This window comes from Camelina sativa, chromosome 11 (assembly GCF_000633955.1).
Source record: "Camelina sativa cultivar DH55 chromosome 11, Cs, whole genome shotgun sequence".
Classification (NCBI taxonomy): Eukaryota; Viridiplantae; Streptophyta; class Magnoliopsida; order Brassicales; family Brassicaceae; genus Camelina; species Camelina sativa.
The window spans coordinates 18,617,167-18,644,373 of record NC_025695.1 but is presented as its reverse complement, the minus strand read 5'-3'; the positions used below and the strand labels follow the sequence as shown (position 1 = coordinate 18,644,373).

The following is a 27,207-nucleotide window of genomic DNA, read 5'->3' as shown; positions in this document are numbered from 1 at the left end:
TGAAATTCGAATTCATAACATTGTGCGGTGCCAATTGAATTGAATTGAATTGAATCAACTCTAGAACATACATAAATGCGCCTAACCTGCTTCTCGATGCTCCGTAACTCTTGGCGAAGCTTCTCTCGCTTGTTTAAAAGGGAAGTGAGCATCGCGCCAGGATCCGTCGCACTCTTTTGCCCTAACGACATTTCCGGGGGAATTGGGTTTTTGCTAAAATTCGACGCGGAGGTAACCGCTGCCTGATTTGAGTCGATTACGAAGGAGTTGTGATGTGCGGAATGCGAATTGGGGTTTCCAATGTTCTTTTTTTCTTTTAACTTTTTTTTTCTTTTCTTTTTTTTTGGGGACGTTTGACCAAATTGTCTACGGCAAAAGTGCCTGCTTTAGTAAAGAAATAATCGAATCAGCTTAGAGACATTACAAACACAAGTAAAGAGAGAAGCAAAGCAATGACTCCGATGTTTTTGGAGCAGTCATAGACCCATCCGTCTTCAAAAGGTTAATTACAACATAGAAGAAGAGAGGCAGAGTTTGTTGAATAGGGTTCTCTGTAATACTTAACTGATTCGGCTTAAGCACTCCGAATCAGGAGGGTCCGGAGAGAGAGTTAGCCTCCTCTAAGGCTGTTTGAGTGTCCTTTATTCTAAAACTGTTGTTTAGTTAGACCGTTGTTTATAAATTATAAACAGACTTCTTATCTTTAGGGGTTTATTCAGTTGTTAAGGGTATGTAGTATATAAATATAATGGTACGTACGTATATTTGGGGATTCTTAGACTAAAACTAATAAACTTTCGATGGACATAGAATTCTCTCGGTGTTATGTTAGAAGTATCTCCGCTTAAAACCCCGCCTCTCCTTAATTATGTTGCTGGTTGGGTAGTTGGGCTACAACACCGAGTTGTCACTTTCTCCCAGAAAATACAAATTTAGACTTTATTAGACTATAAAACTAAAAAACTTTCGATGGACATAGCTATCCAGTATTTCTAGAATCAATGGATCACTGTCTATAAGTTTCCGCTATATCACATCTTCACAGCTTGCCTCAACTTGCTCCGTCAAATTATGTTGCTGGCGTGGGTAGTTAAGGCTACAGTAGGTTTGTCACTACTTTCTCCCACAAAATAAAAATTTATACTACTTTATTAGGAGACGACTAACCTTTAATTATAACTTTTTTAATCTATGCCTTCTAGTTATTTCTGACTAAAGAAAGACTTTCCCTTAATTTATCCGAGACCACTCCTTCTGATCATCACGACTCGACATGTCGGACTTTTCATATAAATGGACGAACTTAATTACTCTCTCAAGTTTGTCAACCTTTGCGAAAATCCTCTTGCATTATCATCTTCTTCTTCCACTTGGTAATAAGTCTTTCTCTGCCCCTCCTTATGTAATGGTTGACTTTTTTGTTTGTAGTCGGGGAAATTAGGAACTTAAATCTGTGTGTTTCAAACATTTTGTGTGATGATTTTAGGTTTGAGATGGACAGTTCTGAAGCAGATCTAGGTAGAATTGAGGCACAAATGTCAACGGATGTGTCTCATGATCGACATAAAGGTTCTCAAAGCGGAGGTGATCCCACCACTCCATCTAAGGGAGACACCGAATCTGTGGCAGAGTTTCTTACTAACTTTAGATTGTCGGATCTTTTCGCTATCCCGGTGAAGATGTCTTGATGACTCCGGAGATTTTTAGTGGAATAAGTAATGGGAGCAAAGAATGTCTAGAGAAGTTGAGAAGCTATGGAACCCCAATGGCATGTCTCAAGAGCAATACAGGAGATTCAATTCTTCATCTTGCTGTTTCATGGGGGCATCTAGAACTGGTTAAGGAGATCGTATCTGAATGTCCGTGCCTTCTATTGGAGCCAAACTCGAGCGGTCAAACACCGCTTCATGTGGCGGCTGATGGAGGTCATACCACTGTTGTTGAGGCTTTTATTAAGTTTTTAACATTTGCTTCAGCTAGACTGTGTACTGAGGAGAGTGAGAGGCTGAATCCATATGTTCTCAAGGATGAAGATGGAAATACTGCTCTGCACTTGGCCTTGGAAGGAAGCTATATGGAGATGGCTACATGTCTAGTGAACGCGAACCAGGATGCTCCTTTCCTTGGGAATAACAAGGGAATATCTTCCTTGTATATTGCAGTAGAAGCTGGAGAGGTATCCCTTGTCAAAGAAATTTTAAAAACACAGGGCAACAAGAACCTTAAAGGGAAGAAGTCTAACTTAGTTTTGAAGTTACAAGGGAATAAATTTCTTGGACATGTTGTGATATGATCATGAGACCATCCAAGAAGATCCTTGAACCTTGTTCCACACAAACGAAGTTGAAGATCAACTCTTCCAGCCAAACTACTATTTGGAATACATTCTTACGTCATCTGGAGCATATCTCGAGGTGGAATCAGTCTAATCAGAGTTCGGATGAAGGAGATATTCATTTTACAAATCAGGTGAACTCATAGCTAGGCGACTTTTGTCCCTACGAGCATTTAAAGGAGGATTCCGACCAAATCCAGAGGTATTCAAGCTATGAACCAATCTGTTCTGTAATCTTGATTCATCATGGAATCACTGAGAATTGGAATCACATTAAAAGCAGTTCATACTTGAAAGATATGGATATTTCAAGTCAGTGGATCTGTCCCAGTCCTAGTTTCGCATTTGAGTCAAAGATTATGTTACACAGACCAACTCAGCCACAATTTCGACACGAAATCCATTGGAGGATGTCAATGGATCTCTTGTGTTTCCAACAAACCCAAGAACACAAGATTTGGCCAACAAACCACAAGGTTATGCCCCATTTTCCAAAGGAGGTCAATCTAGTTATACACTTGAAGAGTTTTAGGTCCAATTGGTTTAGGACCTTCCAGAATTATGTTTGGCAACCAGGAGTTGTTTCTACTAAGCCCAATGTAAAGAAATGGTACAACTCATGTTGTTTCTCATCAGCAAGTTGGACCAAAGAGTTAAAATCAAAGAAGATCAAGGAAACACTTAATGGGCTTATTCAAGAGCTTATGGCCAAAGAGAGCATGAAAAAGTCTATTGGGGATGATGTATATCAAGTCCAGCCCAGTTTGAGCCTAATTCAAGTCCAAGAAAGCCCAAAATAATCACTCTATTTTGTGGTCAAAGAGAAGTGACGAAAATTGGAGTTCAACTCACCTTGGGAAGGCAAACTTCAAGAGTTGAATCTTCATTCAACTATCTATCTTTATTGTTCTTTTTAGTTTCAAGAATAATAGTTGGCTTTGTTACCAAGTTTTCTTATCCTATATAAACTCATGTAAGAGCAAAGAAATAATAAATCCAACTTTTTTATAAAACCTTTTCTTTTTGAGAGTGATTCTCTTCTGTTCTTTGTAAACAAAACTGATTGCTTGGTGTGATTCCAACAATCAAAACCGACTACTTGGTGTGATTCCAATAGTCAAAACCCCGATCTCCTTGGTGCGAGGCTGAGAGATCCGATCTTTTTGGTGCGAGGCTGAAAGATCAAACCGGTATATCAAGAGTCTTTCCGCAACTCTTGTGCGACCATTCATTCCACCATCCTTATTCTTGAGGCTTCCTTGTCTTTAGAATCAAGGTGTATCTATCTACCAACTCGAAGGTGCCGATTCCTTGGGAGGATCATATCATGTTGCTTTGAAGGCCAAGAGCATAGGCAATTTTTTTCGCTTTTTAACTAGTAACATTTACATTTAGTTTGTTCAAATATATGTTAAACCAGTTTGAGACGGGAACTTCCTCCCTATAATGTCTGATATACTAATCGTTGTTCCCAATTGTTTGAGCAGGTGTCCTTGATGTTATCTTTAATGAGTGTCCAACTCTTATGAATGAGCGAGATAGAGTAGGAAGGACTTGTCTTTCATATGGAGCATATATAGGGTATTATAAAGGAGTATGCAACCTCTTAGATTGATCACCAAAGAGTGTATATGTCTGCAACCAAGATGGTTCATTTCCAATTCATACGGCTACAGAGGAAGGTCATGAAAACATTGTTGAAGTGTTTATGAAACGTTGTCCAGATTCAAAACACCTACTTAACAAACTTGGTCATAACTTTTTCCACGTTGCAGCCAAACATGGAGACTTATTTATTTGGAATTCAGGTTTGTTGACGATGAACAAAGATATGGAAAATCTGAGTGGTAGACAAGATGTGGACGGGAATACACCTTTGCACATTGCCGTCATAAATTGGAACTTTGAATCTATTACTTCTTTTGCTAGGACTAGCAGGATAGTGAAATTACGAAACAAAAACGGCTTAAGAGCTTTAGATACTGCCGAGTCAGAGCTGAAACCCAATTACATCTTTAAGGAGGTATGTCTGGTTCCCTTTCATACAACACATTTGATCCCACATAAATGATTTATAGCTTGAATTTTTTCGATTACAGAGGTGGACATTGGCGCTTTTATTATACACTATCCACTCAAGGGGTTTCGAATCTGTACACTCATTAACAAGACCAGTAGAGCCACTAGACCCTAAGAATAGCAGAGATTATGTCAACACTCTTCTACTAGTAGCGGCTCTTGTAGCCACAATGACGTTTACTGCAGGTTTTACAATACCAGGTGGATTTAACAGCTCTGGTCCACACTTGGGCAGGGCAACTTTGGCCACTAACCCAACTCTCTTCATTTTTCTGTTACTTGACATCTTGGCAATGCAAAGTTCTGTTGCAACGATAGGTACTCTTATTTGGGCACAATTGGGTGATCCTCTACTCATCCGAAAATCTTTACATGTGGCCTTGCCTTTACTGTTTTTTGCTCTGCTCTGCATGCCTTTGGCATTCCTTTTTGGCGTGATCACTGTAGTTGGGCATGTGAAATGGCTTTTAGCCATCATTTGCACTATATCTGTTTTATTCTTCCTTTGGGCGATCTTTGTCCTTGGCCCTCACGTCATGCTACAACGGCCATACGTTTCTCCCAAGTACGCTGGTTACTTTCTCGTGACTTTTATGCAGTATAAATTTGTCATTGAGCTTATTGTGAATTACACAAGGGTGATATTTTTGGGTTGTTACTAATTAAGAGTTTGTACCCTATTCAGAGGAATAGTTCGTATGAATAAAGCATCAAAAATATTTGTGTTCTCTTGAAGCGGCATCTTGATAGAAATCATACCAAGTTCTATCATCAGAATTATCTGTAGTTGTAGGAATGAAAGAAAAATACATAAGTAGAAGAGATCTTCCTCAAAAATTATGCAGTTATTTTATATATGGGTTAGTAAATACCTGTTTGCTCATCTCTCGAACTTTAGCCCCATTCAAGTAACTTAGATGAAATGCGGATTTGTACTGTTTGTTTTGTATTTGGATCGCTCTTATTTTATAACTTTTGCTAAAACATCATTTAAACATCATTTTTTGCTAAAGTTGTCTCATTTTAAGTGATGTTTTAACAAAAAAAATGTTTCATTTAAGTGATATTTTCAACTTTTTTTTTAATGTGTTTAATTTTTGTTGACCAATAATATTTTACATTATTTAATTTTTGTTGACCAATAATATTTTACATTTTGTATACTTACTTATTGGTTGAATTCATTTTGTTTAGTGGGTAAGTCAACAAAAAATTGTGACTAATTTGGAAGTAGATAATAGTTAGATATTTAATTCACCACAGCCAAAGTTCTTGCTTTTTACACCTCTTTTACTAAGTTCATGTTTTTTTTTACATTTCCCCTTAAAAAAACTTCTCTCTTTCTTCTTTCTGTATTTAACTTTTATCTTAAAGTCTGAACTGTATACATTTTCTTACAAAATTTTGAAAACTCTACGTTTTTGTTCTATTATGTTAGTTCCATTATGTTATATATATATATATATATAGTATATATGCACATATGGTTTTATTCTTAATTTTTTTTTCTATAAAACTGAATTTAGCATAATGGATAAGACTTACAGTTTTCATATCAAAATAATATTTGCATTACATCAAATTTATATTTTACTTAGTATTAAAATTACTGAACATTAGTAAAATATAATTAGCAAAGAAACAAATGAAAAATAATATTATCTCATATTTGAAAACTAAGTAAATCTTAAATATATTTGTCTCATATTGTAATCTCATACGTAATAATTTTACTCCATGTCCAACCAAAATTAGATAAATATAATAATAACATTATCACAAAATAAATGAAAGTTTATAGAAGTATATAACTAGAATTAGTATATAATTTTACTGAGAAAAGACATATAAGAATATTTTTTTATCATTTGTAAATTTTTAAAAACAATTTTTATTTTGTTTGAAGATGTATTAAAATTATTTTTTTTACTATTACAATTTAAAATTGTTTAATATTTTTCTTATATACGTATTAAAATTATTTATTATTATTTTAAAGTTGTTTAAATTTATAAGTTTTTGTAATTATCTTCTAATGTTAAAACAAAACTTTTGTAAATTTGAATAAATCTCTAATTGTGAAAATTGACATATGTCGCCATCACATAAAATACAATCTTTAAAAACTTAACTTTATATAATAAAAAATAAAATAAACTTCTTATATTGGGTTCATTTCGTTGTTAAGTTATTTGAACCTTTTCTATTCACCATCTCTTAACCAACCAATCAAAATACAACAAAACGCCATGTCATATCATATTAATAAAATATATCAAAAATAAAATAAAAAGACAAAACAAATTAAGGAAACAAATTCTGTAGATTTTTTAATAAGGATATTATGTCGGTTTGAGTTTATAAAAGAATGGTTAGAGTGTAGATTTTACAATTAAACAAAATTAGTCGGTTTGAGTTTACAAAAGAGTGATTAGAGTTTATATTTTATAATTAAACAAAATTATATGTCGGTTTGGATTTACAAAATAGTGGTTAAGGTTTAGATTTTATAATTAAACAAAATTATATGTCGGTTTGGGTTTACGAAAAAAGAGTGGTTAGGGTTTAGATTTTACATTTAAACAAATTTATACGTCGGTTTGGGTTTATAAAAGAGTAGTTAAGGTTTAGATTTTACAATTAAAAAAAATAAATGTCGGTTTGGGTTTATAAAAGAGTGGTTAGGATTTAGATTACACAATTAAAAAAAATTATATGTCGTTTTGGGTTTATAAAAAAGTAATTTGGATTTAGATGTTATAATTAAAAACTATAATATAATATTTCGAATTAATAACTTAAAAATTTAATGAAATACAGATTTTGTTTCTTTAATTAAATAATTTGTTTCCTTAATTAAGAATTGTCCATCCCTTAATTACTTAACTAGGTAATATTCCGCGCAAATGCGCATTATATAATAGAATATATTAATTAATTTAAATTTATTTGATAATCATAAACTTAAAAATTTAATTTAAATATCATTAAAAAAATTTACACTTTTATTTACTCAAATTATACAATATCAAAATATATAACTTGTTTAAATATAATCATACATACATTATACATATCTCTTAAAGTTATTTTTTTTTATTGTTCAACATTGATAATAATTTTAATTAGTATTTTTGAGCATTCAAGGTAAAAAAAATATTATTAATAATAAAAACGAAATATTACTATGTAATTTTGATATATAATTTAAGTTTTTCGTATAAACTAACACATAACCTAAAGTATTTAATAATTAAAAACTAAACTAATTGAAAGTAAAAAATACATATTTCCTATAAAATCATGTGAAGTGCCATCAAAGTTTTAAAACACGATTTCCAAAGATTTTTGTTTTATCTTTTTTATATTCCCTTTAGTTTAAGATATATTGCTAGGTTTAGTTATAATTTTTAATCCTTGTAATAAAAGCTAGATAGAAAATAAAAAATCAATTTGTTTTTTTATATAGAAAAATATTTAAAGTACATATTTGAATTAAATTCGAATATAATGATTATATTATAATTATCATGATTATACTATGATTAAAGTACATATTTGTTTTTATATAATTATATGTTGAATCACAAACTGAATATAATGATAATTATTCTATAATAAATGTATTACAATTTTTTTGGATGTAAGTGAGAGTTAAGAAAAATTGATTTGATAATTATATTATATTTTTTTATATTCCCCTTAATTTAAGGTAAATTGCTAGGCTTAATTTTAATTTTTCATCCGTGTAGTAAAAGCTAGAAAGAAAAAAATATCAAATTGCTTTTTTATATAGCAAAATCCTTAAAGTACATATTTGAATTAAATTTTAAAATAATGATTTTTATATAATTATATGTTGAATCACAAAATAAATATAATGATGAGTATTCTAAAATGTATTTATTACAATTTTGTTGGAGGTAAGAGAGGTAAAAAGAATTGATTTGATAATTATATTACAAAAATTTCTTTCATGAGAATATTTCAAATTTTAAGAATAAAATAAATATACATTAATTTGTAAGAACTAATCAAACATCAAAAATAATGAATTAAGATGCTTTCTTTAGTTTGATTCTCTTATTATGAGATGGTTATAACTTATAACCAAAATATTATTATACATATGTATTTTAAATCAAAATAAGATAAGAAAACAAAGAAAAAAAGAAGAAGTACATAAAACAAAGAAACAATAAAATTCAAAACAATGTAAAATATATAGTAAACAAAAAATATAATCAAACTCTTAATTGGGTTTTCAACCTATGCAAGAACATTATAAAAAAGAAATAAAATATTTAGGATTTGAGATATGGTGGAGAAGGATGTGGGAATGGTTATTTATAGGATAAAAAGTGATGGAAGTTACATTTCTAAAATAATTAAATTAGAAGAGTTACAATTATAATTTATAGTGTGTTTAAATGAAAATGAATGGAGGAGAAAAAATTTATTTATAATTTATGTAATTTCAGTTATAATTTAGTTGTAAAGAATTAATTTAAAGTATGCATTAATGTATATGATTAAATGTGTTGTTTAATTAAAAATAAATAGTTAAATAGATCAATAAGGACTAAGGTGAAACCTTAATTTTATAGAAAGACTTTTCCTTGCGATCATAATCACACGACATGGCTCGAGACATTAAAGACTCTTTATATAAATGGACAAACTTATCGTCTCAATCTTGTCAACCTTTTAGCAAATCCTCTTCCGTTACTCGCCTTCTTCACTCACTTGCACTTGGTAAGTCATTCTCTGCCCCTCTTCATGCAATGGTTGACTTTTTTTTGTTCGTGGTCGGGGAAGTTAGTAATTTAATTAAGTCTGTGTGTTTCAAACAATTTGTATGATGTTTTATGTTTGAGGTGGGCAGTTCTGAAGCAGATCTAGAGGCACAAATGTCAATGGATGTGTCTCATGATCAACGAAAAGGAACATACTTTCCCATGAACATACTTGGTTCGAATTCACAAGATTTCTCTCAAAGTAGAGGAGATGGCGCAGCGCCACCTAAGAGGGACACCGAACATGTGCTAGAGTTCCCTACTGACCTTAGATTGTCAGATCTTTTCGCTCTCCCTGGTGAAGATATCAAGATGAATCCAGAGAGTTTAAGTGGAATAAGTGATGGGAACAAAGAATGTCTAAAGAAATTGATAAGTGATAAAACGACAATGGCATGTCTGAGGAGCCATACAAGAGATTCAGTTCTTCATCTTGCTGTTACATGGGGTCATCTAGAACTAGCGAAGGAGATTTTGTTCATGTATGTCCGTGCCTTTTATTGGAGCCAAACTCAAGCGGTCAAACACCGCTTCATTTGGCGGCTCATGGCGGTCATACCGCTGTTGTTAAGGCTTTTGTTTCATTTGTAACATTCACTTTAGCTAGACTGTGTACTGAAGAGAGTGAGAGACTGAATCCATATGTTCTTAAGGACGAAGATGAAAATACTGCTCTACACTTGGCCATTAAAGGACGCTATTTGGATATTGTTGCCTGTCTGGTGGACGCAAACCAGGATGCTTCTTTTCTTGGAAATAACAAGGGATTATCTTCCTTGTTTATGGCAGTAGCTCGTGGAGATGTATCCATTGTGAAAGAAATTTTGAAAACTACTGGCAACGAGGACTTTGAAAGGAAGAAGTCTAACTTAGATACGAAATTACAAGGGAAAAAATATCTTGCACATGCTGCTTTGATGGCCAAGAGTAAAGGTTTGTTTTTCGCTTTAACCAGTAGTATCTGCTTTTAGTCTATTCAAATTATGTCAATCTAGCTCCTCAAGATGATAAATTCTCCCTATGTATATATAATAATTGTATGTTGTTCCCACTTTTTGAGCAGATCTCCTTGATTTTATTCTTGATGAATATCCAAGTCTTGTGGACGAGCAAGATCACGATGGTATGACTTGTCTTACACTTGGAGCATGTGTAGGATATTATGAAGGAGTACGCAACCTCTTACGCCCGTCAACAAAAAGTGTGTATGTCTGCGACGAAGATGGTTCTTTTCCCATTCATAGGGCTTCAGAGGAAGGTCATGAAAAAATTGTTGAAGAGTTTATAAAACAATGTCCAGATTCAAAACACCTACTTAACAAACTTGGTCAGAACATTGTCCACGTTGCAGCAAAAAAGGGGCGACATTGGGTTTCAAAGTTGTTGATGGATGGTAAAGAAACGAAACATTTAGGTGTTGGACAAGATGTGGATGGAAATACACTTTTCACCTTGCCGTCATGAAATGGCACTATAGGTCAAATTACTTTGCTTGCTAAGGATAGCAAGATACTGAAATTACAAAACAAAAGCGGCGACAGAGCTAGGGATATTGCCGAGAAAGAGCTGAAATCCAACTACATCTTTTAGGAAGTATGTTTGGTTATACTTCATAGAATATGTTTGATACTACATAAATTTATAGCATGGCCCATTTTTTGTATTACAGAGGTGGACACTGGCGCTCTTGTTATACACTATTCACTCAAAGGGTTTCGAATCTGTACACTCATTAACAAGACCGGTCGAGGTTCTAAAAGCCATTTAGACCTTTAGCCAGCCCATCGATGATATTCCCTCCACTTGAGACACCACTTAGGCTTGCCAACCCTCATGATGTCCAAGTGTTGAGCCAACTCGGACAAGGTCATTATCAGCCACAACTCTTACACAAATATAAAACCGAATACTTCATTCATAATAATATTTCACAAAGTTTAACAAAAAGATAAGTAGAGTTTATGGCCAGGCCTAATGCCAAAAAGATTATACATATTTCGGTTTCACAATAAAACATACTTTTACTTTACACAAGGCACAAAAACTATCTCCGGGTTCCTATCGTCCAACACGCCCTGGTTACCTGCAGGATAAAATTCTATAATAAGTAATCTTAGATACTTAGTGAGTCTCAGGAGTCCCTGCAGAAGATTAGATTCCCAACCCCACCCCAAATCACAAGGCATCAATCAACACACAACAATCAATCAGAGAAAGCAAGCGGAAGAAAGTAAGCCACGCAAACAATCAAATGCAAGTAATCAATGCAACATGCAAAACTTGAATAAAAAGAGAATGTTTTTAAACAATTTTTACTAGGGCCGACTTCCAATCCTTTCCCCCTTTATCTTCGCATTACAACCACAAAGGCATGCAACCGGAATAAACCCCCAAATACACCGTCGTGTAGCATCAGTCATGGTAGTGAACCATGACCGAGCTCCTCGTTACAACATGCATAGCTATGCTGCATGCTGCAACGGCTTCACCGGGAAGGTCGGACACATCTCTACTCTTAGTGCGCTTATGGCTGCTCGGATCTCCACATCACGAACGCCACGCACTAAGACCATCTTTTCTTAAGTTTTGGGTTTATGATCTTAAAGAATCATAAACCTCTACAAAAAACAAACAACAAACAACAAAAACCTCACATGCAATAGATCAATCAAGCGGATCTCCATCAACGCTTGAGATCTACCATGGAATAATCTCGCATGCAATAGATTAATCAAGCGGATCTCTATTTACGCTTGAGATCTACCATGGAATATCCTCACATGCAATAGATCAATCAAGTGGATCTCTATCTACGCTTGAAATCTACCTTGGAATATCCTCACATGCAATAGATCAATCAACCGTATCTCTATCAACGCTTGAGATCTTCCATGGAATATCCTCACATGCAATAGATCAATCAAGCGGATCTCTAATAACGCTTGAGATCTACCATGGAATTCACCAACCAAAATGTAAAACTTCAAGAAAACTAACAAGAAATCAAGAAGAATGCAACTATATGCCCATGCAAGTCGACTCTAACTTGAGTCTACCAACACCAAGATAGATCGAAGATATGCTCCCTGAACTCACAGATTTTCGCAGATCTTCAGCTTCTTCAACCCAATCTCTTCCTTGCTTCAACAACTCTTCTCGCGGATGAAGCACTCAAATGACTAAGCTTCCATACTTCGGAGAATTTCTCTCTTTTTCTCTCTACTCTCACTCGAACAGCCTTTGGGCGATCACTCTCTCTCTTTTTCTCTTCAAGTGAGAAAATGATAGGCATTTATAGGGAGTGTGGGCGAGCTCTTCTCGCCACACGCAAGGGCTTAGGTGTCGCCATGACATTTCTCCTCTAACACTTGGCAAAATCGAGAATAATGAGGTGTCACTCTCTCCTTGCTTCTCTTAATGCGTGAGTGGGGGAATATTCCTCCCCACTTAGCCAAAAATCGATTAAACAATAACCCACTTCCTCCAATTTTGATTAATTAATTATTTAGTGGTGATTCCACTAAAGTTTATTAATTAATCACCCACTAACTCCACTTTGATTAAAATAATATTTTAGCGGGTTCCTTCCCATTTCTTGCAATCCTCCTTGGTTGCGTTACTATCCGTGTGAACATTCCCTCGTCTGTCCCTGTATGTTGTCCTGCGCGTACCGCATACTGGTACGTGTGTCCGCTGATTCGACCCACTGATCGGCCTGATGCTCAAATTACCTTTTCCCGGACATCTCTCGGCAATTCTTTTCTGCTTCCACCTCCCTTCCTTTTTGATCCCTTAGCGGGTAAATTTCTTAGGAAAATTTTATCCTGTAGTGAGGGTCACTACACCAACTCTCTGCATTTTTCTACTTCTTGACATCTTGGCAATGCAAAATTCAGTTGCAACAATAAGTACTCTTATTTGGGCGCAGTTGGGTGATCCACTACTCATTCGCAAATCTTTACATGTGGCCTTCTCCTTACTGCTTTTTGCTCTACTCTGCATGCCTTTGGCATTTCTTTTTGGCGTGTTCATTGCAGTTAGTCATGTGAAGTGGCTTTTGATCGTCATTTGCATTATATCTGTTTTATTCTTCCTTTGCGCGATCTTCGTCCTTGGCTCTCACGTCATGCTACAGCGGCCATATGTTTCTCCCACGTACGCTGGTTACTTTCTCGTGACTTTTATGCAGTATAAAGAGGTGTTTAGGTTTTTTGTGAATTTGATACACTTTCTCTTTTGTTGCTTTTGTCGTTAAAAGTTTGTAGACTATTTAAAGGCATGTTTCGTATGAATAAAGGCATCAAAAGTTTAATGATGAAAAATAGTTTTTTTGTTCTTTTGAAGAAAAACAGAGCTGAGATTTGCATCTTATAAAAGCATAAATTTTTCTCTCAGACACGAGAATCGAGAAACTTCCAACACTGCGCTTCTCCGACGCCGACGAAGGAAAACCTTGCCAGTGTCGGGACCATCCCCTATTTCTTCCTCCTGTTTCCTGTACTCCTTGGTTTTTCTTCTTCTTAATTATAGTTATGCTTTCGCTTCTTTTAAATCTCTCTCGAACCCCCACCAACTACATGCATGAAATAGCCGTCGTTAAACCCAAGGAGGTCAACTGTTGGTCGGAGCTTCGCAGCTCTTACACGCAAACCACCCCTTCCCCGGAAAAGGTATCTGAAGAACCAGCAACTTTCAGATCTAGGTTCTCGACTCACCAAGAAGAGATCTTAGACCAGGTATGAGCGATGGCAGGAGCAGATCCTCTTTGTCCATCGTTAGTGCCTTTCCTGGTGGAGTCGTTGACGGCATACGATGGCCATCTCACCTTGGTTTTGCCCTCGAGTCCCGGAGATCTTGAGATCCCTGTGTTCCCTTCCGATGCCTACAGTCCCGCTATGAATCCTCACCGAACATCCTCCCCCATGTTGGAGATGCCTGGCCCCCTGAATCAGATGTCGTCTCAACCTGGCCGCCGCTTGATCAATCCTCTGCCTCCGATTGGAGAACTAGGGTTTCCACTGATGGACCTACAAAATCTCGGCCCATTAAGGCTTTTGAGCCTATCAACACAAGGTGTCCCACAAGAGCTTTCTTCGATTTTATCTAGGTTCGATCGAAACTCAAATCTCTCCCATTCTAGTCAATCTTTGTGTAGATTTATGGAACCTTTTGTTCAAAGACTGCATTTGGATAATAAACTACCATTATTACTAGTGTGGTTAACGATTTCTTTAGACAACCTGTTGTTAGTACCACCTAGGGTTTATGCCTTCGGAGTTAGTAGCTTGAATACAGTCGGCATTATGATCCAGTCCATACGGAACTGTGGTTACCAATGTGTCTTCAGGCTCCTTTCATTAACCCTCCTTATCCTTGAGCCCGTTAAACCGTTTCTCATCAACTTTTTGATGTTTCCACCTAAGAACCTGAAGACTAGTGGCATTATGATCCCAACTCAATGTAGTGGGGGTTACCACAACACCTTCAAGCGTTTCACTTCTGAACCTAAAACCGCTACCAACCCCATAACTATCCTCAGCCAGAACACTCTTAACCATGTTCAAACCTTTGGCAAAGCTCTCCTTCGGGTAGACATCCTCATTCCGATGATGTCCTCAGTTTTAGCTTCCTCAACGCCTCTTGGTCTTCGATCCAAGACAGTGGCCATCTCTTCGTCCATTGAAGTATTCATGGCAGAAGCATCGTTATCTCTTGACCTCACAGGCTCCAACTCCCTTGCAAGGAATTGGTTCATAGCTCTCAAGTCCACAATCTCGATGACCCTTATCTACCTATATGTCTTTGTTGTATTGGCTGCTTTCCTTTGCTGTATCTTAAACAATGACCCTTATTTTGTATGTTATGTTTTGTGTTAATTGGAATGAAGCATATGTTTGTCCAAAAAAAAAAAAAAAGAGATTTGCATCTTATAGGAAATTCATACCAAGGCCTATTTGAGCTATCAGCAGTTGTAGAAAATCCAAAAAGTACCTAATCAGTATAGGTTTAGTAGATACTGATTTGCGTGTCTCTCAAGTCTCAGAATTTTAACCTTATTCAAGAAAGTTAAATGATATATGCGGATTGTTTCTTCTGTATTCTGATTGGTCAGTCAGAGGTTCCGATTCCCTTGAGCCACCAGCAGCTCTCATTCATAATTTAATAAGGTTTGGATTGATCACTATGGCCTGTACAACTCCTATAGTTTTTTTATTTGCTGATTCAATATTCCTACACACGTTACAAAGCAATGCATAACATCCTTTGGTAGTCAAACATAACACTTTAATTCCTGGATACATAAACACGATATATACCGCTTTTTTCAAAGTCCAGCATCCCCAACTCGCCATGTGACTTTCCTAATATGATCACTTTTATTACATATTTTACATCTATGAATCCTGAGACTAATAGGGCATTGGTTATGGGTAAGGTACAAGATTTTGAGAGGATGATGTTACTATATTTTACCATAATTAAGGCCTTGTTTAGTTCATGTTTTGCATCATATAGAAATAATTCCTTAGGTTTTATAGCCATTTATGTCCAAATATGCACTTAGGATGTTTAGAAGCATGCATTGCATACATTTGTGCATTTGGAGTATTATTAGGTGTTATGGAGCTCTAAAAGGGTAAGGAAGGATTTGGTGTTATTTGTGGAACTAAACAAGACGATTGGACGTATCAGAAAGGGAAAAGAAGGCACTCGACCATACCACTCGAGCAGACACACTATCGAGTCTTTGGCCGGATTCATAACGAGCTCCTCAAAGAACCATTCAAATGAAGATCTTCTGTTGCGATTCAGCTTCAGCCTTATTCATGAGGGTTGTAGGAAATTGAGTTAAATTTCTAATACCGGTGGTTTCAAGTTAATCGAAGGTGTATTTCAAGAGTTATCCCGATTTTACTGAACAAATATCATCCCAGATCGAGGACTTGACCGTTAGAAGAAGCAGAAGAAGAGGTCACTCGACCATGCACTCGACCGAGCACATGGTCGAGTTGTGAGCCGCCTTTCTATTTTGTCCTCTAGTCATTTTAGGGTTTCCCTTCCTTCCTATATAAACATATTGTACTCTATGGCCGCAAACAAGCCACTTTGACACAGAAAACATCTTTTTAGGAGTGAGAGAGAGTCAGCAAACCTAGTTTTTCCCCTTTGGGGATTTATTTTACTTTATTGCATCATTAGCCACTTTGGTATTATCTCAAGAAATCTTTGATACTTGTTGGTTCCATAACTTTCTAAGTATTGAGAATTTGAGTTTGATTTCTTCTTCAATATTGTAGATCTTTGTCTTATCTTTCTAATCATGCAAGTTTCATTGATTTCTGGGTTTATGATTTTGTTCATCATGTTTAGTGATTGTGAGTAGTGTATAGAGATCTTAAGGATGGATTAGGCTGGGTAAAGTTTTGGGTGTTTAGATTGATCAAGCTTTATTGTTATACATCTCTTCTAGATTAGATATGCTCTATGCTATTCTTATACTGAGAGGGTAAGGATAGATCTTAAGCTTCTTAGCATCATACCAGTGTCTAAGTTGTTAGATAAGGCTAAGTCTAGAGATTATCATGAAGCATGCTAAGAGATTAGATGTTTTGTTTGATTTTTGACAATAATGATCTTGGTTTTAATGTCTGCTTTTATATGTAATAGCTAGTGAGAGCTAGGTCTAAGGAGTATCTAAGGTTGATTGTTATTGCCATGAGAATGGATTAACAAGTATGAGAGGATCATTGTCCAGAGATAAATCATTGTTGATTGAGGTTTGTTGATCAATTTAGATAACCATAGCTTAAGTCCAGCCCATGAATCCATCCTTAGGATCTTTCTTTGTTTATTGATTTCCTTGTTTAAGTATTGTTAATTGCTTGTTGTTTGCTTTGTTTTCATTATTTGCTCTGTTTTCATTATTTGCTCTGTTTCTGTTCATTCGCTTGTCAACTCAACCTCCCACTCGACCATGCACTCGACCGAGTGCTAGGTCGAGCTCCATTTTACTTTCTTGCTTATGCATTTTTTTGTTCCTGTTTTCTTCTGCTTATTAGTTAATTCTGCTTATTAGCAAACGGTCGAATGCTTGTTCGAGCACCTGCTCAGAGTCTCAAAAAAAACAGAAGAAGAGGTGGAAATGGAACTTCCACAAAATTTGCATGAACCTCAAAGGAGAAGGAAGATTGGTGATAGTGATGCTCCCACTACTCATACTCAGAGATATGGGATAGTGCCTCCTGCTGTCCATAACACAACCTTCACAATGAAGAGTAGTCTTATCTCAAGGGTTCAAAGCAACAGAATTCATGGACTGCCTACTGAAAACCCCCTTGCCCATCTTGATGAGTTTGATAGGCTTTGTAGCCTCACCACTATAAATGGAGTCAGTGAGGATGCCTTGAAGCTGAGGTTGTTTCCTTTTTCTTTAGGAGATAAAGCACATCAGTGGGAGAAAACTCTACATTCTGGAAAAATCACCTCTTGGGTTGATTGTAAGAAGATCTTCCTTGCAAAATACTTTACTAGTTCAAGGACTGCACATTTGAGGAATGAAATTTCAGGATTTCTCCAACAAAATGGTGAATCTTTCAGTGAAGCATGGGAGCGCTTCAAAAGCTACCAGAAACAATGCCCACATCATGGATTCAGCAATGAATATTTGTTGTGTACTTTGTATAGAGGTGTTCTTCCCAAGATCAAGATGCTCCTGGACACAACCTCCAATGGAAGCTTCATGAATAGAGATGTAGATGAAGGTTGGGACTTAGTAGAGAACTTTGCTCAATCTAATGGAGATTATAGCAGCTTAAGGGGAGGTGTTGATTCTGAGGAAGGGCATGAAAAGGAACTACAAGCCTTAGATGAGAAGCTTGAGAAGCTTGATAAACTCCTTCTAACATAGCAGAAGCAAGTACCACAGGTTTGTGAAGATGAGCAGTTTATGGTCCCAGTCTATCCTGCACAACAACCCCAACAAGCTTCTGCTCTAGATCAAGAGATGAAGAGTATGCTTCAAAAACTGCTACAAGGCCAAGCTATTGGAGATATGGAAAAAATTACTAAGCTCACAGAGATGAAAAACAAGATAGACTCCACATATGGTGCCCTTAATATGAAGATTGAAGTTTTAACTTGCAGAATGCTTCTCCTAGAGAGCAAGAGTGAATCTTCTTCTTCTAGTCAACTCAATGGGACATCAATTGACAATCTAAAGGAGTTTTCCACTGCCCAAGCTATCTCTCTCAAAGAACTACCTTCAACGCTCACTGAGGACAGTGACAACCAAGTTGGGGAGGATTTTCTTCAACCAGAAGTGTAGAATGAGAAGAGAACTGAGCTTGAGACACCATTCGACCATACACACGGTCGAGTGCCTGATCGAGTCATTGCTCAAGAATCTAGCAAGCCGGTTCAGTTCATTCCTCCTCCCTTTCAGCCACCTTTGCCATTTCCAGGACGGTTTAAAGAGCAAATGCTGAAAAAGTACAAGACTCTTATTGATAAGCAAGCAATGATGGTCTTGAATCATGAACCTTTATTAGAAGATGTTGAAATGAAGGATAAGCCACAAGTTAAAGAGCTTGAGCAGAAGAATCCAACTATTGATGGGCAGACCTTCAGGATTGAAGAGAAAGGTCATGAAACTGAGTCTGAAATCTTTGAGGGTGTGAATGGGGTAGAAACAGAGATTTTAGGTCACTCGACCTACCACTCGACCGAGCACCTTAAGTCACTCGACCGAGTGGTACCAAGTCACCCAAAATGCCCAGACCTCATCCCCAAGCTTCACCAACAACAAGAGCCAAGAAATCCTTCCTCTGATGGTTTGTCTGAGCTTCAAACTGTCAACATTCTACATGATTCAGTGAGGGAGTTAACAACTTAGGATGAGGATATAAGTGGGCAAATCAAGAAGCTTCATGGTAAAGTAAGAAGTTCCTCTCCAAAGAAAGCAAGGCAAGGTCTGAGTATTATTAGGAGACATAACTCTTTTAGCATTGACCCAAGAATAAGAGGAGCAATGCAGTATTTAAGAACTGAGGGGACTTCATCACCTCTCTATCACCCTTCCAAAGCATAAGAAGTATGCAAAGTCAAGCTTAGAGACTTTAAACAATCTCACTTGGGAGGAAGTCCCAAAGGTATCCTTGTACNTTAGGAGATAAAGCACATCAGTGGGAGAAAACTCTACATTCTGGAAAAATCACCTCTTGGGTTGATTGTAAGAAGATCTTCCTTGCAAAATACTTTACTAGTTCAAGGACTGCACATTTGAGGAATGAAATTTCAGGATTTCTCCAACAAAATGGTGAATCTTTCAGTGAAGCATGGGAGCGCTTCAAAAGCTACCAGAAACAATGCCCACATCATGGATTCAGCAATGAATATTTGTTGTGTACTTTGTATAGAGGTGTTCTTCCCAAGATCAAGATGCTCCTGGACACAACCTCCAATGGAAGCTTCATGAATAGAGATGTAGATGAAGGTTGGGACTTAGTAGAGAACTTTGCTCAATCTAATGGAGATTATAGCAGCTTAAGGGGAGGTGTTGATTCTGAGGAAGGGCATGAAAAGGAACTACAAGCCTTAGATGAGAAGCTTGAGAAGCTTGATAAACTCCTTCTAACATAGCAGAAGCAAGTACCACAGGTTTGTGAAGATGAGCAGTTTATGGTCCCAGTCTATCCTGCACAACAACCCCAACAAGCTTCTGCTCTAGATCAAGAGATGAAGAGTATGCTTCAAAAACTGCTACAAGGCCAAGCTATTGGAGATATGGAAAAAATTACTAAGCTNTTTGTTTCTTGATTCTTAAATCCTCCTTCAAATTTCTCTTACACAAGGGACTGTGTAATTTAAGTTTGGGGNGAAGATTGAAGTTTTAACTTGCAGAATGCTTCTCCTAGAGAGCAAGAGTGAATCTTCTTCTTCTAGTCAACTCAATGGGACATCAATTGACANAACTATGATCAATGCCCAAGTTAATAGTAATTTGATGCTAGTTGAGTGATTAGAAACATAAGATTGAACCAAGTCTAGAATTCCTATATTGCATTCTGTCTAAACTNAGTGTAGAATGAGAAGAGAACTGAGCTTGAGACACCATTCGACCATACACACGGTCGAGTGCCTGATCGAGTCATTGCTCAAGAATCTAGCAAGCCNTTGATTTGAAGTCACTTCCTACTTATAAGAACCTAATATTGACTTTTGAATATCAGTTTGTGCAATGCTTTAAAATCATGGATACTTTATACATATTTGGCTCATCTTTCCCTTTTTTACCACTCTTGTTGATCCAAGTAGCTGATTTTATCATTGAATCAGTTTCCCCTACCCTTAACCAACCNACTCTTATTGATAAGCAAGCAATGATGGTCTTGAATCATGAACCTTTATTAGAAGATGTTGAAATGAAGGATAAGCCACAAGTTAAAGAGCTTGAGCNTTTGGTAGAAAGTGTTAGATTTGAACTGACAAGAATAAAACCTTGTGTAGTTCTAGTTTGCATTTTTAAAACTAGATAGGACTAGGTGGTTTAAATTCTGGGTTTGAGACTTAGTGTGTTCAAAAAGAAAAGAAAAGAGTGAAAAGAGAAAGAAAAGGGTAAAGTCCTTAGGAGAGAAGTGTTTTAAAGTAAATTCAAGCTCTAAGTGAAAGAAAGGGGTGTAGTAAAAGTTTCAAATAAGGTGCACTTAGGATGTTTAGAAGCATGCATTACATACATTTGTGCATTTGGAGTATTATTAGGTGTTATGGAGCTCTAAAAGGGTAAGGAATGACTTGGTGTTATTTCTGGAGCTAAACAAGAGGATTGGACGTATCAGGAAGGGAAAAGAAGGCACTCGACCATACCACTCGAGCAGACACACGATCGAGTACTTGGTCGGATTCATAACGAGCTCCTCAAAGAACCATTCAAATGAAGATCTTCAGTTGCGATTCAGTTTCAGCCTTATTCATGAGAGTTGTAGGAAATTGAGTTAAATTTCTAATGCCGGTGGTTTCAAGTCAATAGAAGGTGTATTTCAAGAGTTATCCCGATTTTACTGAACAGATATCATCCCAGATCGAGGACTCGACCGTTGGAAGAAGCAGAAGAAGAGGTCACTCGACCATGCACTCGACCAAGCACATGATCGAGTTGTGAGCCGCCTTTCTATTTTGTCCTCTAGTCATTTTAGGGTTTCCCTTCCTTCCTATATAAACTTATTGTACACTATGGCCGCAAACAAGCCACTTTGAGGCAGAAAATATTTTTTTAGGAGTGAGAGAGAGTCAGCAAACCTAGTTTTTCCCCTTTGGGATTTATTTTACTTTATTGCATCATTAGCCACTTTGGTATTATCTCAAGAAATCTTTGATACTTGTTGGTTCCATAACTTTCTAATTATTGAGAATTTGAGTTTGGTTTCTTCTTCAATATTGTAGATCTTTGTCTTATCTTTCTAATCATGCAAGTTTCATTGATTTCTAGGTTTATGATTTTGTTCATCATGTTTAGTGATTGTGAGTAGTGTATAGAGATCTTAAGGATGGATTAGGCTGGGTAAAGGTTTTGGGTGTTTAGATTGATCAAGCTTTATTGTTATACATCTCTTCTAGATTAGATATGCTCTATGCTATTCTTGTACTGAGAGGGTAAGGATAGATCTTAAGCTTCTTAGCATCATATCAATGTCTAAGTTGTTAGATAAGGCTAAGTCTAGAGATTATCATGAAGCATGCTAAGAGATTAGATGTTTTGTTTGATTTTTGACAATAATGATCTTGGTTTTAATGTCTGCTTTTATATGTAATAGCTAGTGAGAGCTAGGTCTAAGGAGTATCTAAGGTTGATTGTTATTGTCATGAGAATGGATTAACAAGTATGAGAGGATCATTGTCTAGAGATAAATAATTGTTGATTGAGGTTTGTTGATCAATTTAGATAACCATAGCTTAAGTCCAGCCCATGAATCCATCCTTAGGATCTTTCTTTGTTTATTGATTTCCTTGTTTAAGTATTGTTAATTGCTTGTTGTTTGCTCTGTTTTCATTATTTGCTCTGTTTCTGTTCATTCGCTTGTCAACTCGACCATGCACTCGACCGAGTGCTAGGTCGATCTCCATTTTACTTTCTTGCTTATGCATTTTTCTGTTCCTGTTTTCTTCTGCTTATTAGTTAATTCTGCTTAGTCTTGTTTATTGCACTTGTTCTATTCTTTAATTCAGCATTAGTATTGTCTTAAGTTGCCTTAGTTCATTGCATTTCATTATTGTCATTAGGTTGTTAGAAACAAATCAGCTTGATATTTGGTTTAACTTGAATGCATTGATCACATCTTGACTTCTTACATATCACACTCTTTATGGATTGACATCCTTTATGCTACAACATCATAAGGGTATTGAAACACCTTGCATCCCATTCTGATCATCTTAGCCTAAGCTTGTTTGTTTGTTATCATCCATTCATTCATAGGTTAAGATGGAAAAATCCTTGTCTCAGAGGATTATGTAAGTAAATGAAACTTCATGTGTTCCTGATTAGGTCACTTTTTAGGTCAGGTGTGAACGAGCATAGAGGAAGTGTGCTTTAAAAATGAGGGAGGGAGAGAATTTTTCAACAATGATTGAAACCAAACATTGTGACAAAACAAGATATCTGCTTTTACTAAGAAGATGACATTTGACATGTTATCTATCTAATATCTGTCTTCTTTTGTTGTTTGGACCTAATTAATTAAATTCATTGTACTTTAGACCTAAGTAATTAGAGGCCCATAAAACAAACAAACAAAATCTTAACATTTTCTTTTTCCCTTCCTCAATAAGAACCAGTTGTAGACCCTTTCTGATCTAAAACCACCATTTATCAGTAATATGAGAAGGTTTTTCTCAGCTTTTGCTAAGAAGATGACACTTGACATGTTATCTATCTAACATCTGTCTTCTTTTGTTGTTTGGACCTAATTAATTAAATTCATTGTACTTTGGACCTAAGTAATTAGAGGCCCATAAAACAAACAAACAAAATCTTAACATTTTCTTTTTCCCTTCCTCAATAAGAACCAGTTGTAGACCCTTTCTGATCTAAAACCACCACTTATCAGTTTGTGGTTTTATCCTAGAAAAAAAAAACTAATTATAGTTTATTTTGAAATTCTAAATATGGGTTTCAGTCTTATGTATGATTCAGGGCAAAGCCAGATTCTAAATTATGTATAAAATTTATTTCTGGGTTTCACTCTTATAAATGATTCATCATGGGCAAGAAAGGATTCTAGATTATGTTAGACCATGGATGTTTATGTGTTCTCAAAATTCTCTTATAAATTCATAAATTTTTGGATTCCCATTTCTGCTTAATTTATGGCATTTAATCTTATATAATCTAATGGTGGGATGTTTTCCGTAAGTAATTTGATAATTGCTTACTCATTTATTTCCCATTAGATCTTACCAATTTTTTTCCATAAAAGTATAATTCATTCCGTTTTCCATGAAATTAGAATTCAATCCCTAAGTACTCTCCTTTTAAAACAAATTTTCAGTTATTATTATTTAATTTCAGTCATTAGGTTCCTATAAAGAATTATCTTATTTTTATATATCTTTCCAAATTTCAATAGGTATTCTTGAATAATTTTAAATTTATTTTTGCAGGTTATCATGTTTGTTGTTCACATTAATACTACATAGAAAAAAATTATGTGAGAATGTGACAAATTTATTTATTCATTAGAGTCTTTATGTATGTCTTTCCTACTCTCCATGAGCCGGCCCCGCAATTTTGGATTTCATATGCTAATATTTTTTTTAAACCCATTTTTATTATTGTAAACAAAATTATAAAATATACTAATAGAAAATTTATTTTCATTTTTTTCATATTGTAGTTCATTTTTTGCTTGCTCACTTTTTTCTTTCTCTTTTCAATGTTTTCATGTTCATTTAAATATTCATACGAAAATAAATATTATATTGCCAAATAACTCATTATTCCTTTAAAACTTTTCGAATATGGAAACTTTTTTATTAGATTTAATAACTGCACTTATAATTTTAATTTTTTTTCTTACATAAAAAACCTAAAACTTTTGGCCTAAAATATGCCCCAAAAAAATTGATGCCCTAATCTTTAACTTAACTTGCTTGGCCTATGGTATAGCCTTGAACCATGTTTTATTTTTACTTCAGGGTTGTCGTGTTTGTTGGTTGTTGTGTTAATATTACTACGTCATGAGAAAAATGAACTACATCATGATTTAATATGTTGGGCATGTTAGGTTTTGTTCCTTTCTTATATTTTAGAATTTCAATTTTTTTTCCTTTTGGACATTCATGTGGTAAAGCAGGATAAACTTCTTCTGATTTGATGATGCATATGAATTTCTCCATTGTAAATTTAGTTTCTTAGTAGTCTTCATCTTTAAGCAAAAAAAATGTATTTAAAACTATTATAAAAAAGGAAAATTGTATGTTTACTATCATATGCTTAAAAAAACATGTTGTTAAGCTTGTGATGTCTTTTTATATCATGGTAAAATATGAATTGCATTTTTCTATACTATATCTGATTAATTTGACTTCTATAGTTTTGAGTAGTATATGCTAATTGTATATTGGTATCATATATTTTTAAGAATCTTAGTATCAAATAGCTTTAGAATTAACCATCTTAGAAATAAAAGAACAAAAAAATTCATATAACATTTTCCACTTTCACATATAATAGTTTACTTTCTAAGAAATTTTATTATTATGACATTTGACATTATAATATTATATGGTTTGTCTTCTAAGTAGATACAACAAAATAATTATTCATTTTATTCAATTGCATCTATGATGATGATGAAATAATACCATTGCATGTTTATACTCATCCAAAAATTAGTGTAATTTTTTATAACTTTATTTACTTGGATTCATTTTCATTATTAAAATTTCGTAAAAAAAATTTTAATTTGTATTAGAATGTGTAAATAATAAATTATATTATGAATAAGTATTCAAATAAAATGATATTAAAATATTAAGTTATATTAAAAATAAAAATATTATATTTACGAGAAACTTACCAATGGACACACAATATAAGAAAGATGTTCTCAAAGTTCTGTACACTAAAAAATAATATTATATGATGAGAAACTTAATGAGTTTCTCACCAATGCACATGCTCTAATATTTATTAAAAAGCTAAAGGGAGAAAAAACCATAAACTTTACTATGCAATCAAAATTTTCTCCATGTGTTGAAGTACTCTAATACTATATATACAAGGAAAACTCAAGTAATTAAAATAACAATTGCTGAGTAAACAAATAAAAACTTATAATTTTCAAATTATTAAAATTGAACAACATTGTAAGCTAAACCCGTGCGTAGCACGAGATGACTTCTAGTAAATTATACTATATAACAACAAAGAGACCATTAATCACTTAGTCCCAACTTATATTATTCAAACATGTCACTAGTGCTGCAACGGTAACTCGCATATAAATGAGCTTAATTTCAATTACCAATCCAATTTTCAGCTATAATGTAGTTGAAATTAAGATTATTACTAAAATTTCAATATTACACAGAGATATTATACTCGTCCATCTAATATTATACAGAGTTCGAAAACTGATCTATGAATAGCAAAAAGTAAAAGTGAATTCAGCCTAGTTCTAGCTGTAATGTTTGTTTTCTTCTTCTGATGCCAAGTTCTTCACCCTGAATACACATCAGGGAAGGTCAATCAACACACCAATCTTAAAACATTTTTTGAATAAAAACGGAAGAGTAATAAACTACTAAATTGAATACTAATTCTAAATTGAATCATTGGTTCTTTTTGCAGTGATAATTGAATACTAATTCTAAATTGAATCATTGGTTCTTTTTGCAGTGATTCGATTGCTAACCAACACAAGAAGAAGAAGAAGAAGAAGAAGAAGAAGAAGAAGAAGAAGAAGAAGAAGAAGAAGAAGAAGAAGAAGAAGAAGAAGAAGAAGAAGAAGAAGAAGAAGAAGAAGAAGAAGAAGAAGAAGAAGAAGAAGAAGAAGAAGAAGAAGAAGAAGAAGAAGAAGAAGAAGAAGAAGAAGAAGAAGAAGAAGAAGAAGAAGAAGAAGAAGAAGAAGAAGAAGAAGAAGAAGAAGAAGAAGAAGAAGAAGAAGAAGAAGAAGAAGAAGAAGAAGAAGAAGAAGAAGAAGAAGAAGAAGAAGAAGAAGAAGAAGAAGAAGAAGAAGAAGAAGAAGAAGAAGAAGAAGAAGAAGAAGAAGAAGAAGAAGAAGAAGAAGAAGAAGAAGAAGAAGAAGAAGAAGAAGAAGAAGAAGAAGAAGAAGAAGAAGAAGAAGAAGAAGAAGAAGAAGAAGAAGAAGAAGAAGAAGAAGAAGAAGAAGAAGAAGAAGAAGAAGAAGAAGAAGAAGAAGAAGAAGAAGAAGAAGAAGAAGAAGAAGAAGAAGAAGAAGAAGAAGAAGAAGAAGAAGAAGAAGAAGAAGAAGAAGAAGAAGAAGAAGAAGAAGAAGAAGAAGAAGAAGAAGAAGAAGAAGAAGAAGAAGAAGAAGAAGAAGAAGAAGAAGAAGAAGAAGAAGAAGAAGAAGAAGAAGAAGAAGAAGAAGAAGAAGAAGAAGAAGAAGAAGAAGAAGAAGAGAGACGATAAATATTCTATGAAACATACAGCATGTGATGTGACTCTGTCTCCAGGCAGAAACTTCCTTGATCATCTCGTGAGTGTTTAAAAATGCATGTGTGTTATCAACTCACATATATAATTATTTTAGCTTGTAATCTATATAATAATAATAAACATACAAATAAAAAATGAAAGTGCTCTTTAGCTTGTAAAAGGTGCTACCGAAATAAATTGGTCGGTTACGTTGTTTAAAGATAGAACTAAAACATGGTAGGTGCTACCGAAATCTTGTGATTTCAGTGTTACAATTTGGAGAGAAATTCAAACCAAACTAAAGCTCCCACCGGTTCTGTTCATAAATTGGGAAAACTTATTGG

At 34.8% G+C, this 27,207-nt stretch overlaps 2 protein-coding genes and 1 pseudogene across 2 annotated transcripts in view; 2 read left to right on the top strand and 1 right to left on the bottom strand.

Moving 5' to 3' along the window:
• LOC104723767 (chromatin modification-related protein MEAF6-like) overlaps positions 1-500 on the bottom strand; it is a gene marked incomplete in the record, with an annotated part of 2,515 nt that extends 2,015 nt beyond the window's left edge. The window contains 1 exon segment of the mRNA XM_010442164.2: positions 87-500. Coding sequence (XP_010440466.1) covers positions 87-191 — 105 coding nt within the window.
• Positions 1,269-5,076, top strand: LOC104723765 (protein ACCELERATED CELL DEATH 6-like). The gene is given in 6 exon segments (XM_019232423.1): positions 1,269-1,373; positions 1,487-1,665; positions 1,668-2,277; positions 3,661-3,689; positions 3,823-4,358; positions 4,435-5,076. Coding segments are annotated over 6 exon segments (2,076 nt in total). The 5' UTR covers positions 1,269-1,293.
• Positions 9,087-13,465, top strand: LOC104728111 (annotated as a pseudogene).